The 15,246-nt window shown below is 40.0% G+C and overlaps 1 protein-coding gene across 10 annotated transcripts in view; it reads right to left on the minus strand.

Annotated features, from left to right (window-relative positions):
- Positions 1-15,246, minus strand: part of KIF1B (kinesin family member 1B) — a 77,616-nt gene that overhangs the window by 31,864 nt on the left and 30,506 nt on the right. For all 10 annotated transcript variants that reach the window (XM_085080263.1, XM_085080260.1, XM_085080256.1 and 7 more), the window contains 5 exons: positions 14,660-14,739; positions 13,333-13,439; positions 12,794-12,877; positions 12,099-12,279; positions 11,644-11,716 (listed from right to left, as the gene is read on the minus strand). In XM_085080263.1, the coding sequence (XP_084936389.1) occupies positions 11,644-11,716; positions 12,099-12,279; positions 12,794-12,877; positions 13,333-13,439; positions 14,660-14,739 (525 nt within the window). The remainder of the gene's footprint in view (positions 1-11,643; positions 11,717-12,098; positions 12,280-12,793; positions 12,878-13,332; positions 13,440-14,659; positions 14,740-15,246) is intronic.

Raw genomic sequence — 15,246 nt, forward strand, 5'->3', positions numbered from 1 at the left:
GATTATTCACCGTCATTTTCTCAAACAGAAGGATTAAAAGCACCACTGATTTGCCTTTTTATAAAAAAAAAAACCCAACACTATTTCCGGTATTAGCGGGGAGAAGTACTTTGTTTTCAATTAGATTTTCCCCTTGGCATGTAAGTACCACTCTCTCACATGTATATTTAATATATCAGAAGATATATACCACCACTGCCCTGGCAGAGGAGTCTGTGCAATGGCTTCCCCACAAGGAACACTTCAACAATAGCTTCTGGTACAAGAGCATTTTGTTCCTGTTCAGTCTTATCATGCCTTGAAGTAAACGCTACTAAAACCTAATGAGCCTTTTATTATTTGCTGGTACAACAAATACAGATTAGAACAGACTTTGTCACAGTGTTCTTTGTCTCAAAGCCTATTTCATTACTGTATTTTATTTTCTTAAGATAAACCTTTGGCATCTATTACACAAATTAAATTGGTTTTTCAAGATTTTTATACAAGAGTTACAACAATTCGCTAAGTATTGAAGAGTTCTTAGGGAGAATTCTTGAAGCCACTCATCTTGTATTCCAACCTTCTCTCTTCAACAGTTCCAAATCCTAAAATTCTTCTCCAAAGCCCTGTTTGCAGTAATGCGTTCTTAAGTCCAAGAGCTACAGAAAAAAAGCTTTACATTTTCTTCCCATGTCACTTAAGCATCCCCCCTAAAGAGCTGCAGCACTTGGTTTTGTACACTTAACCACAATGTGATTGTGTCCAATTTAAACCAGCTTCAGTCAGAAAGGCTTCAGACTATTTGGAAAGGAAATACACCTCCAGAATATTCCTTTAGGTTTGCAACATTTTCTGAAAATAGCATTAACAAATGGCAGCTGTGGCTTTAGAAAGTATAAGATTTTAAATACCATTAATTCAATATCCATGAGAGGAAACTGAACTCCAAGACACATGGCCTTCGTATAATGACTGCTTTTAATTTTCTAATTTCCTTTTTAGTATTTTATTTGGCTAAAATGTTCCTTCTTCATTTATTTCTGCTCCATTCACCACAAGTTAACTACTTACTTACATCGGAAGTAACCTCAGCCCAGCGGCATAAGAACATCAAACAAAACAAATGTATATCCTTTCTTTTGATGTTCCTTCTGAAATTCCTAAAGATTCGCCAAAAATCTACTCCAGACTCCATGAGAAGTATCAGACTTATCTACCCTTCTGAAATACTCAGCATACTCCTAAATTTTTTTTAACATAAAGACACTTTCTCTGATCGTTCCGCCCCATTCCATGCAGACAATGCTGTTACATTTGAAACCAAGATAAAACTGGTCAGGTGCAAAGTGGCACAAATAGGCTTCTCTCACTTGCAAGGAAAGGCAAAAGAATTAATTTTCCTGCAGTCAGAAGTCGATAATGTCATTTTGAGCAGCTAGACTGCAGAAATGGAAAGCTCTTAAAATAGTGTTTTAATAGAATCTTTTCCTATTCTGTCGGAGAAACTGAAAAGCTGCAGAGGGAATGAGCAAAAATCAGGAGCATTCTACTGCAAAAATTTGACATGAAAAAACCAGGCACATTAAATTAAATCACAGAAAAAGACCAGCTTCTTGTCTTCCCTGTTTTCAGACTTGTGAGCCAAGTATCTTCTGTACATTTAAATACCTAGATAAATAAATGCTTAACACAAGCAGACACTGTTTACTGACTCCACACTAACAAATATTATTTTAAAAACAAAGTAAAATAATTGAAGTTTGCTTTCCCTTAGTGAAGAAATAGGTACCATTTCCCTTAACAGGACTAAGGTTTTCTCCTGCCACTTGGTACTGGCTAGTATTTAAAATTATTGGCACTGAGCAAAAGCTGAGGCTGAATTTTGGAACCTGATGCATGCCATACAGCTTCAGACTGGGTTCATACACTCCATCAATGTGCAAAAAGGGAATGCAATCTTTATTTTGCTCAGGGGCATGGAAATATCTAAAGCCACAACAACCAGAGATTTTTTCTTTTTTTTTCTTTTTTTTTTTGGGGGGGGAGGGGGAAGACCCCGGCGAACCAACAAACCCACACCCCATAAACTCAGACCAGACAAAGCTTTTTAAGAGCAGACTGGACCAGTAAAAGCAGAACACTGTACCACAATAACTGAGACGTGATGTCTGCCAAGGTACTGCCATGTGTGATTCTCCCCTGTATTGGAGGTGCACAGAAAAGTCTATTTCTTTTGCCTTCAATGAGCAAATAAATGGAGAACAGCCAGCTCTGGGTTTTCTTCCAGAGTTTAGATAAACAGCACACAAGACGATACAATGCAACAGCACTGAAGAGGGAAATGGCTTGTGGCTCCTTGTGCCATAAAAAGTTCTTATTTTCTTTTATACTGAATTTAAATAAGCTTGTCTAAGAGTAGACACAAATCTGCTTTGCTGCTTTCCACATAACAGAAAAACCAGGGTGGATGAATTTACAGGAATCAGACTAAAGAAAAATTAAAGAAACCTTTTTAACTCTGCTGGAACAATCCCAAACCCAAGATTAAAAAAAAAAAAAAAAAAAAAAAAAAGCAGGACAAGCCTGCAGTCAAGTTTCATTTCCATTTCACTGAGACAAGTCTGACACTTACAAGAGTATTTCATAGTTTATTGAAAGAGCATTTGTTACAATACAAACCAGTTCTGCTTTTCATATGGCAGATGCTTGCTCTTAAGACAACCCAAAACAATAGACGGATCTGAAAATCCCATTTAATTCAAAGGCAGCTCACTGCTTTCTTTACAGTACAAATAGTTACACAGCATAGATTTCTCATGTGGCAGGTCCTGAAGAGATTCAATGGGATATTGCCAAGAAAAATTTCAACGCATAAAGAACAAATTGCAACATATAAAGGATACGGTGAGGGAGATATTGAAACTATGCTGAACATACTAATAAAAATAGCATCCTCAAATTAGACAGATCCCTAAATTCAGATTGCTTGAGGAAGGACGTGTGAGTCAATCTGAGTGAGGAGCATTAGTGATGAACATTTAATCCCACCTCCCAAATCCAGTGTTGCAGTGAGTCCTACAGGACCTTCGAGAAGCCATCACTAAGGCACAGGTGGATCCAAGCCAGCTGTCAAATCCCAGCACAGCAGCACTTGGCAAAGACAACTGAACTTAGTAAAAGAGCACTTCCAGCATGGATGCCACATTTCCATTAACCTGAAAGCCTTTTCACACAGACATCTGCGGAAGCAGCTGTCTCACTGCTCATTAACTCCATTAACACAAGATTTGGAGTGAGAGTTGTGTGTATTTCTGAATAGTGCAAGAAGATCCACAGTTCTCACACTGCTTCCCTTATCAGATGAAGCACAGCACTGCAATTAATATCATATTCTTAAATATCCTCCCAAAAACCAGGAAAAAAGCTGCTTCCCTGAAGCAGACTGGACTCCATTCTGGCACTGACTGTCCTTTTTTTGTTTTGTCAAATCATACAGCAGAATAAGCAGGGTTTTTCTTCTAGTGCTGCACTAAAACAGTGGGGTAAGACAGACAGACTGATGGCAACCTATTGCTCACCAGCACCACCCAGGAATTTACAGAGTTCTCCTCAAAGTTTTAAGCTGAAGTAAGTTGGCACAAACATTTTAGTGTTTAGCATTAAGGCATCGAGTAGCAGGAGTTTTAAGTCACATGTCAGTACACAGTTCCATGTACCTAAGAATTACTCCATGCTCAATCACATGGTGATTTCATCCAGGCAGCCACAACCCTGCAAAACTAGGGACACAAGATAAAACCACTTTGCTCTTCTCCCACAACCTATCCCATGCAGACTAACTCTGGCTTGTATATTCCTCCCGAATTAAGAGGGTTTTACCAAGCATGCATTTTTAACAGAGTCCAAGCCTTTTTGAGGATATGTAAGAACTCATTACCCTTGACAAGCACAAAACTGAAATGCAATGCACTACTGAAAAATAGTTTAGGATTCCAAAATAAAAAACAACAGAAAACACTGCTTACAGCCCAAAACTCCTTTTGGTATTTGGACTCAAGCTCAAAGAAAGTACTGCTCGTCTACAAGCCTTCTTTTCTTTAAGAATCAAGACATTTTTGGACATGATGCTTTATTTCCTTTGTTCAAGTAGGCCAAAGCAAGAGACAAACGCAAGTTACAAAGCCAGATCGGGACACAAAATTACACCTGCCATAAAATAAAACTCCCAAGTGATCAGAGCAGTTTGCTCTTTTGACTGACTTTGTATCTCCTACAGCAGAGGCCAGTATCCCATCGATGTTACATGTGCAGATAAGTAAGAGCTGACACTTGATTAATTGCTATGTAAATGGACCGTGAGTTGCAACAGCACCTGCAACATGCCCAGCTGAGGCAGGGGAAAAGTAGGATAGGACAAAAATAATATGGAAAATAAGATTGAGGCACTTGCCACTCACCTACGGCTATGCTGAGCCACACACAAGTAACAATTACCAGTAGGGCTTATATTTTATTAAAAAAATAAGCAACCTCAAGTAAATTCAGGATACTTGTGCAAAACAGCACAAATACACTGCAAAGTGGACCTACCTTACCAAAGGTGGTACAGTGGCCAATTTTGTTTTTAAAATCTTATTCAAGTTAAATTTAAAAGCAAAATGAGTCTTTGAAGATTTCATACTGGCTTGCAGTTAAGGCCACAGATTTTCAAAAGTAAGAGCAACCTTGTCTTGCACTTAAACTCAGAAAAAACCCTGTATCATTGGGACTCTCCAACTGAGACAAAACCCCAAAGCCTATTCCTTAATCACTAGTTTTTCAGTAATTTGCTTGAAACAATCTGAAGCGGGAATTGCAAGCCCTTGTGTTATGGCAAATCGCCTGCAAATACAAACCCCTTCAGAGCAAAATAGATATGAAAGATTTTAACTTGAATTTTAAGTGTAGGGAGAAGGAAAATGAATCTTGTTTTTCTCCTCAAAGCAACCTTCTCCTTTATTAAACAAGTCTTGAATTCAAGTTTAATCCAAGACCAGAGGCACTAACATGAGGTATCACATTAAGATGAAACAGTTCAATTCTCCCATCTTACAGGAGAATTCAGCCAATACAAAGTAGTGATCTATAAATCTTCCTAAGAATAACTATTTCAAGAACATCTCCCAGACTCATGCCCGAGAAAGCTGAAAACACAAAATAAAAGAATTAGCTTTTTGAGTGCACCAGAGTGTTGAAAAACCCTAGTTCCTTTTCACAAACTCAGTATAATAATTAAAAACTATTATAGTTAGAGATACAATGGGGATTAGGAAAAGCTTATTTCCAAAGAATTGCTTCAGCATTATATATATATTCTAACATAAATTTCCATTCAGGCAAGTTTAACTGTCACAGCAATTTCATACCAATAATTATGAACTTAAGCAGAAGAAAAGAGACATCTACTCAGGGAGAGTGACCCAACAGCTCTTCTTGATTTCTCTATAAAAAAGCGACATGTAACTTGTCAGCTGACAACTTTTGGTTTATAGATTATTATTACTATTAAAAATTTGAGTTAAGAGTGGAAAATATTGTTCTGAAGAACCAGATCCATTTAAAAACAGATGGTCAGTTTCCTTATTGCTAGGAAAAAGGTCATAAGAAACATTCACCACTAGAAACTAAATTCCTCCTTTGATTGTCTACATAAAACACAGCAGGAAGGTAGCACTTGGTAAGTTCCAGACAATATTTTCAGCATTAGAAAAATACTTCAAGACACACACGAAAAACTTGGTAAATGAGCTAGTGGGAAGTTTTCCCCTCCACATCCCTCCCTCCAAGTCTTCTAGTCTATGAAAAAAGTTCTTACGATTTTTCAGAATATTCTTCCAATCGATGCTGTTAAAACTGCAAGGAAAGTCACATGCAAAGTGCCTGGGCTGCAGGGCAGTACTTGCTGTTTGTGTTGGGCCACTCAGTGCTACCTGGCCAAACCCAACCCTGGCTGCTCCTCAGCCATCAGCCAGGACTGCCCCTGTGCCCTCCTCGCCCAGCCTGCCCCGGGCACTGATCATACTGTGGTTTCTCTGCCCGCTTTGAGGTTGGGAGCTGAGAACTGGCGCCTCATGCGCGGGGGTGTCACAAACTGGCTGTGCTGGCTGGGCCGGTCTGTCTGTTTGGGGGAGCTGCCCTCGGCAGGGCCGTGGCTGCCATAGGGCTGGCGGTGCTGGTGGATGTGGCGTTTCTGCTGGAAACTCTGCAGCTCCGGGCTCTGCTGCGCGCCCGGCGAGTGCAGCGACTCGGAGGAGCCCAACGTCTGGCGCCGCAGGCCTTTCTGGGAGCCGTTATTGAGGGAATTGCTCCTCCAGCGCAGCTGAGGCGATGGCTGCTGCTGGCTGCTGGGCTGCGCTGCTGTGCCCAACTGCTGCCTGTTAATTTGGATATTATCTTGACTCCTCTGTGGGCCGTAAAGATTCCACAGCTGCTGCGGATCTTTAGAAGCAGCTTTACTTTCTTTCTCTTTGCCGTCATCTTTGTTCTTATCATCTTCTTTTGGAATTCTAACCTCAATAACTTCATCCTCGGTGATAATGATATGGGTGCCTGGACTCCACGAGTTCCTGTGTTTGGGATTGCTTTTGAAAGGAAACCGGGGTTTGCGATTTTCAGGTGGAATAAACCGGTGAGGCATATTCTGTCGACGAAGCTGTTTTGCTATTTCCTGCTGCTGCAGATTTTTAAATCGAATCTGTTCTTGCCTCATCCAACGCAAGCGCCCACGTCTGAAAGCTGGATCGCCTGCCATTAACTGAGACACGCGCTCCTCCTTAGCAAGATCATCGTTCTCGCTTCTCTTTGCCTCATCTGTGGGCTTCTTATCCACATCCACTGCACTGGCAGAATTTGGAGATTTAGCATTAGCTACAGTTGACTGAGCTTTGTCCGGAGACCCTATCAGGGGTAAAACCTTCTCCATTTTTAGCATTTTATTTCTGAGAACTTTGATCTCTTCATCCTTCATGTTGTTCTGCTTCTTCACTTCTTGCAAAATGTCTTCCAATTTGTCTATATGCACCTTTAGGTCATCCACATCAGTTATTCCTTTACCATTGGCCATTACATCTTCAATCTTTTCATCTCCAACTCCTACTGTATCCCAGACATCACGAGCAACAGCTCGCCATGATTCGCGCTCATTTGGATCTTTTTTCCCATACATGGCACAAAGCTCTTTCATCTTAACGATGGCCAGAGCCTCAATCTCCTGCCTACTGTGCCTGAAGTCATTGAGTGCTACCTCATAGCATATCTCCTTCACAGCCTGAATCTTTAGGTCTGAGATGGTGACCCATTTGGAGTCTTTGCTAAGGCGTCGGCGTTGGGGTATCTGGTACATTTTAATAGGTTCTCGTTTCTTCCCACTGCTGGGGAGGCCACACTTTTTTACAATGGTTTGGAGCTTGCTGGGGGGCAGCTTCTCTCTCAGGGAAGTGATCAGTCTCCAACTCTCCTCACACGATCTCTTGTCCGAATCATCCCCACTATCAGAGTCTGCATCCTTTGGAAAAACAAAAATCAAGAAGTGGCCCCAAAATAACCAAAATTAAAATTGTAAGAAAATGGAAAAGCTAAACAAGAAGTAGCAGGCAAAGAAAACTAAATCAAAAATCAAAATAGAACAAGTGATAAGAAAGTCCCTGAAGACTGAGTGTTAAGGCATTAAAATGTATCTTCAAGAGTCATGGACTGTCAAAATTGGAGCTCTTCACTAAATTAAGATTAACATTATATTTAAAAGTCCTGTCATCTCAAAATAGCTGATAATCTAAACTCTTCCCTCCCAAACCCTTCCAAAATCTTTAAACAGACCAACTAAAACCAAGTTCCTGATTTTAAAAACTTAAAACCAAGTGTAAACTGCACTTCACACATGCTACAAAGACATGCAAATCCCCGCCACACACATTTGCCTTGGTGACTGCTGTTCCTTCTTTCAGCAAGTCCTCCCCAGGTAGGTGAACAAACAGCCATCACAGAAGATGTCATGAGCAGCCAGAGTAAGTTGGGTTAACACTGGTTAGTAACGTTGCACGTGTTGCAGGGATGCTCAAGTTTAGAATCCACTTCACTACAATAGCAGCCAGAGAAATGTTAGACGATAAGAAAAAATGAAACAGAAGCAGCCGAAAGGTTCAATGTTAAAAGGACTATAAGTGCCGCTAAGACAGGTGAAGACAGTGGTTCATACTCCAGCACTTGCTACAAGCTAAAAGGATATCCAGAATCAGAGTTTCAGAGGTGGGTTGTGGTTTGTTTATTTGTTTGTTTTCCATTTGGCACCTTGTTGCTTAGTTTAAAGGAAAAAAACCCATTATCAGTCTTGTCTGTCCGAAGAATGAGTTTCAGCTGAATGCAGAGTAATGACTTTCTGGTTTTAATTGTTTTAATATGAATTCTCTATTTGATATCATTGATTTGTCTTCTTCTCAACCCCTAGAGCCTGGAGCTTCCACGCACTTGCTAAGCATTATGTGTTTTGCTTCTTCATTACAAGTTTTCCACCTTTTGCTAAATGATTTTTAATGTGCAGTGCTTCATGTTCCCATATGCTAGGAATGTCTGTTCAGATAAACTGCCACCACAAGTTAGGAATACCCATTATTGCTTACTGCAACCAGGAACTAAATTCAGACCACTTTTCTTTAAAGGATTATTAAGACGTCTCTTTAACAAGCAAAAAGTCCTATGTATTACTGTGATCCAAACATCTTCAACACAACCATCTTTAATGCACCTCTATCTAACATCCCTGTTCTTCACACAGAGATCTATAATACACAAGAAACCAGGAACAATAACAGCCACCTCCTCTAAAATCAAGTCATTGAGTTAGCACCACAGAGTCCTAGAGTTTAGACTTTGGGTAGATGACCACGAAGAATGGGGAATACAGTATTATTTTGGGGGGCAATTATGAAAGGGGGTAAAGGAAACACTGTTCTGCCCTATGGTCATGACTCACACTATTTTGAGCTTCTTATAACTTAATGTCGTTTTCAGAACTGTACTAGAGAATCAACTTCTAGTTTAGGTCAAAATATAACTAAAACACTGGCTTAGAAACAGAATATAAACTCTTTGTGAGTTTAGAGCTGACAAAATTTCTGGCATAAGGAAACAGCATCTACCAAACTGCACATTGCAGTGGAAACCAAGGGTTCCCTGGAGGAAGCCCCTATGCAATTGGGCCACTCAGGGATATGAGCAGGAAGGCAAAACATGAACTACTCCAACATTAAGTCACAAGTTCCACAGGACTCTGACAGTTACAACACTACTGTTGAACTACTTAGGGGTAAAGCATGTGTTGGTACCAAAAGCTGATAAAGAGACATAGAGTCATTGCCCTGTATGCACTCAGAGGTTAGCCAGACCAATTAGTATAGCTGTATACCCACATTCCAGTATCAACTGGTCACTGCAGAGGCATTATGACCAAGAAAGCCAGGAAGACCATTTTAGCTCTATTAAACACATTTTCACATTCAATTTGTAAAATGGAGAACAACTACTTCTGTTCCCTAGTAATACTAGCAAGGCAAAGATATTTTAGTTGGTAATTTTGGGGTACAAGAGCTATTGTTTTTTTTTTTGTGCAGCACATTTAACAAATAAACACCCAAATTGGCTGGAATCTCAGCATAAAACCAAAACAATCTGATAAACAGGATTAGCCAGCTTCTTGTATCTGAGATTATACTCCAGTTTAGACCAAGTAGAATATTTATATTTCAATATCAGTTTTACATAGCAGTAAGTTAGAGAGCCTGATATTGCAGCTGGATATGGCAGCAATGTAAATAGTTTTAAGTTACACAAGCCGAAATGCATTCCCAGATTTCCCACTTGTTATTCAACCATTGCTGTATGGATGCACTAATCCTGTCCATTCCAGGCTCTGCAAACAGTGACACAGAAATCATGAGCTGTGTCAACAGGTTGTGCTGTCACCTGGAATATTCTTGTTGAGCACTGTCATAAGCAGCATACTGCTTACTGAGCAAGGATCTCACTTGATATGATCCCTTACAACTAGGAAAGGTATCCTTCAGGATGCATGTAAAATAGTATTTCACCTTCATCCACTAATTGAAACCAGCAAGACCAAAACAAGCTTGAAGAAACCAGCATGTTTATTACGGTACTAACCAATCCACTCTCTAAAGAATTTTCCCTTGATCTGAAGTATTTGGGGAAACAAATTCCCTCCAGAACACTTTATAAATGCAGCCTTATTGGAAGCAGCTTCCCAGACAGCCAGTTTCACATCTTTAATTCATACAATAGCTTAGCTTGTGCCTGTCAGCTAAATTTAAGGGAGGGAATTCTATTACTTGCATCTCATTTGACACATTGCCAAAAGTTACTCAGTACTCAAACTATTTTTATTTTCACATTTTTGCTGTACTATTCTTTTCGCTACCCAAATTTTCACTACAAAACTCCAGAGATGAAACATTACATTAGTCACATGTTAACTTTTTTTTTCTGAACTAAGGGTTGCTTTGGTTCAAAGTCTGCAGACACTCCTCTCCATCCAAAAAATTAGCCCCTTGTGATGAAATAATTAGCGATGGAGAAGTCTCTAAGTATGTAATAGAAACTGAAAGAGAAAATTATGTAGCTTCCTCCTGTGGTAACCACAGTACTTGGCTGCATTCTGGCTTGGGGAGAAGGGCAAGAGCTTTACATTTCAAAGCCCAGCATGCACTCAACTCACAGTTTTCAGTGGTCTCCATCTCATACTACAAACAACTGAACAGGGATTTTGAAATTTTTATCAGAATTCTTGCACAACTACATTGGTGTTCTGGCTGAAGACAACCAGCTAAAGCAGAATCAGGAGACTCAGGTTTCTTAGGGAAATCTAGATTTCATTCCTGGGATTGGCCTTGTTTTTCAAATTCACAGTGTGCTTGAAGACTGCATCCATTTCTATTTGTAATGCACTTCAGAAATATTTATTTTGAGAATACTGAAGTCTTCCTATATCAGACCTAATTGATCAGACTACTTAATTGAGAAATATGTGGAGTGGTGGAATTCCCAGCACTCTGAATGAGTTAACATTGCTCCCTATTCAGAACCCCACCATTGGCTTGTGTACCACTAAGACCCTCACAAGGAACTCCATGCAGGGGGGGAGAAGGGTTAAAACATGCACAATGCAGCAACGTTTTCAGACATCATTCAAAAAATAAACCCAGTGTATCAATGTTCTAGGAATCTCTTTGGCAGCACAAATTAGTATGTTCTGGTGATCCAAGACAAAAATAAAGGCAAACATCCCAAAGAGTAGCTGTTCAGACTACTGAAAAGGAACTTCAAAAAACGCAGAGCACAAAAAGGCCCTTCTTTCAGGTTAACTTGCAAGAAATCCGAACCATCCCAACAAGAATTGATTAAAGCCTTTTCATTGTCATTTAGAATGTCTGAATTAACCTGAAGGAGCTCATTCACACTGCTAATAATTCACTGTAGACACAAAGAATTTGAAAGCAAAGGGAGAACTGCATTGTGCAGACAACCCAAGCAGGTTTCCTAAACTTTCAGATAAGCAAGGACAGGAATTACTGTTTGCCAAAGGTATAGTTAATCACAAGTAAGGACACATACCAGTCTTTGCTGCTCCAACAAGAGATCAGCTTCCTCCTTCTCTTTCTTATATAAAATCTCCATTTCTTGTAATCTGAAGATGAACAGAAGATGAACAGAAGTAGTCAGAGGTCATTAGTTTCATACTGATGTTACTCTACATGCACAGTCCCTGAATTACAGTTGCAAAAGTAGAAGTCATTGCCCTTAAAAGGATCTGTTCTCTGTCTGTTTGGTACTACGAAGTTAAAATCCCTGCAAGCTACTTTGCAGCTCTTACCAAAAGGTCTGCAGTTAGTGGTAGATGCTTAGCTGTGATTTTTAAAGGAGTTGGAGCACTGAAACACTACAGTGAAATAAGGAGGAAGCCTTCTGAACTTCCACAAGGAGTAACAAGAGATGCTGTGTGGCAGAACCCAGTAACCTACTGCTGACTCCTCCTTGTTTCAGGTAGAAATTTTGAGTTGTTTTGTTACCTTTTCTCCATCTCTTGCTTCATGTCAATGCCCTGCTTCTCCAGAAGCTCCCTCTGAGCAAATGTCCAGTCAACTGGCTCTGAGGGAGTCTCAGCTGATGGTGTTTTCTCTCTTTCTGCTCGTGCTTGCTCTGGGTGGTTGAATCTGAAGACATGATTTTTACCCATGATGATACGATTTCCTAGAAATAGGAACAGAAGTTTACAACTTTCAGGCAGGGATTCCAAACCACTGAAAATCATCATTCATCCCATTTATCCTGTAAGTAACAGCATAAGAAAAGATTGCCCTATTAGGATTTCTGTGTACATTCAAGGGAAGCTGGTGATAAGAGAGTGCCTGATTTGTACAGAACAGTCACAGCGCTTTTAGAGGACATCATCACCCTCAGGGGTCCAATCTAATATCCCAGCAGAATTTATAAAATTAAAAGACAAACCTGAAAGAGGGACCAACAGGTGCAGTAAATCAAACACATCACTAACTCCCATTCCCCTCCTCCACTGACACTTAGCTAGTGCAGCAAAGGATGAAAGAAAACAAACTGCAGCTGACAGAAGAATGGTACCAACTTCTGTTTAAAAGCCACACTCCAGAAAGGTGACACTGTCCCTTAACAGCACCCAGCATTCCCTATATATGATGTAAATGTCACACATAGAGTGTCCACACAAAAATCTTTTAACATTTCTTACCTGAACGCAACTGCACAGGCTGCACAACCCTCTTGCCATTCACGTAGGTTTCTGATCGTTCACAAGGCTCCAAAGTAACAATAACTACAAAGAAAACATTAATGAGTGAGACTTTAGTGAGTCCTGTAAAGAAACAGAAGTGTGCAAGCCCCAGAGTCTCTCTTTTTCTGCCCATCTTCATCCTAACACCAAAGAAGTGAATCACCCCTGGAAGTCATGCTGCTAAAAAGAAAGACCCATGAGGAAATCAGTACTACTGACTTCTCCACATACCACAGTTGCAAACTACTTCTTTTCGTGTTTATAGTTAACCAGGGTCAGGCTTTAACTTTTATACTAGCTGCAGCCTGCAATTTGAAGTTATTATCACTTAAACAAATTTTATTTTCTTTCCCCAAGACTCAAGAAAACAAGAAGTCAAAACTGATCCTTTTCTTGAGGTCAGAAAACTTCCAAATCACAGGATTCTTTGGCCAGCTATCAAAGAGATAGAAAGTGAAAACTTCAGCAATGCTTTGTTAGGAGAAGTAGAATTTTACCTTCACCGTTGTTGTTCCTCTCACTTCGGAAAATGCAGTGCTCTTCCTTGATATGAGCCCCACTCAATACAATGTCCTGCCTTCGCTCAGCATCAGCCTGGCCAACCCTGGGTCCAACAGAAAATTTTTCAAGAGCAAATGAGACACTTTCTACAACTCTGCCTAGGCCAATACAGCCCACAAACAGCCAGGAAAAAGTCTAAACTATTAAAACAACCCTTTAAAGGTTTGAACTAGAGCTTAATTCTGCACTGCAGAGAACCTGCCAGTTATGTCATGAATTGGAGGATGACAGCTTGCAAAAGACAAGTTTTCTCTCCCTTAAAACATGCCACTTAGAGAACTGAAATGTTAAACACCTCTGGGTTTAATGCAATTCCTTCCCTCTCGTGAATCTCCTTCTCCTTTTAAAAAGGCATGCAAGGGGGTGGAAAAAACCTGACAAGAACTTCCAGTGGTGCATTTCAGCTGGCAGACAGGGATCCCAATAATCACCATCTGCACTTGAACAAAGGAGCACAAATTGCTCAGGAGGCTCTTGCTGAATAATTTGATGCTGCAAGCAGTTTTCATTCAGCTTCCAGACAGTGAGAGGTTGGCTGTACCCCTGGAGCATGAAGATGTACATCCATTTCCAACCCAAGTGTTTGAGCAATTCTAGGTACAGACAACTTCATTTCCAATCCTAATGTTTATGAACTTGCTCTGCTTATTACTTTACACATTTCTGATGTCAATGAGCTAGGCTCAAAACTTATAATGACTTCTTAAGCCCTAAGCTATTCTAGTCATCATTCTGTCCTAAATTGTCTACAATTTGACACTCCTGTCGTGGGCTCAGAGCAGATGAGAGCAGTACCACATGCCTGCCCCTGTCTGTGTACTCTCCTCCATTTGCTCCCCAGAAATATACAAACTAAGCAACCAAAGACAACTTGGTGCTCCAAAAGTAACAAAAATCACCTCTCTCCTTCCAGCTGCCTTGACAACAAGTTTTGCAATAAAATACATTTTTAATTCCAAATCTGGTAATTAAATTTTATCTCATGTATGTGAACGCAGAATATGTTAATTGTGCACTGTCCCAAGTGTAATAACATTTTCTTAAAGCTGAGTGACTGAACACATTACTTTTAAAACATTGAGTCAACTTAAAAGAAAATGCATTTCAGCATTTTTTTCCACCTATAGCAATCTCATGCTTCATTTGTACCTGCAACTTAAAGAGCTCAAGGCACAATTATTATTTAAACTCATGGTGTCTCCAGCATGGGGGTTTAAGCAAGGAAAGAAGGCAACTCCAGAGTGTGTGAACACCAACTCTCACCTTGTAATGCCATCTTTGATGTAGTACAGCAGACATTCAGACATGAGTGGATCTTCATTAAGGTTTACAAGATGAGGAGTCTGAAGGAACAAGAAGAGAAAGTTAATTAAGAACTGAGGTCCTGCTTTCAGGCTCCTTCCCACAGCTGTGGAGGGTGTGCATTAACCCAGCAGTTTTGCCACATGTATCGAGGTTATTCCATAATGGGTTTTTTCCAAACGTAACCTCTTGAAGTATTGAAAAGCATCACAAAGTACCAGCAGAAATACAGCTCAGATTGCTTAGTTATCCAAAATATCAATCCATAGAGGGAAGAAAGGCCTCAGCTGGAGAAAAAAAGTCCTTACAAAGTCTCTGTAAACTTTGATAAGGGAAGTCCAACAGCAGAAAAGCTTGCTTCAGTAAAATTTTGAAACTGATATGGAATCAACTTCGGCTTTTCTTGGGCTACACAGGTCAGGTGCTTATTTGGCAAAGTCTCTTAACATCAAAATAAAATCTAAAACTACTAATATTCTCTGATATCAACAGCTAAGGGACCTCTTCATCTAAACTTCTTCTACATTTAAATCCACTACAGTTACTAA

This window comes from Lichenostomus cassidix, chromosome 21, assembly GCF_008360975.1.
Source record: "Lichenostomus cassidix isolate B80296 chromosome 21, HeHo_3.0, whole genome shotgun sequence".
Lineage (NCBI taxonomy): Eukaryota > Metazoa > Chordata > Aves > Passeriformes > Meliphagidae > Lichenostomus > Lichenostomus cassidix.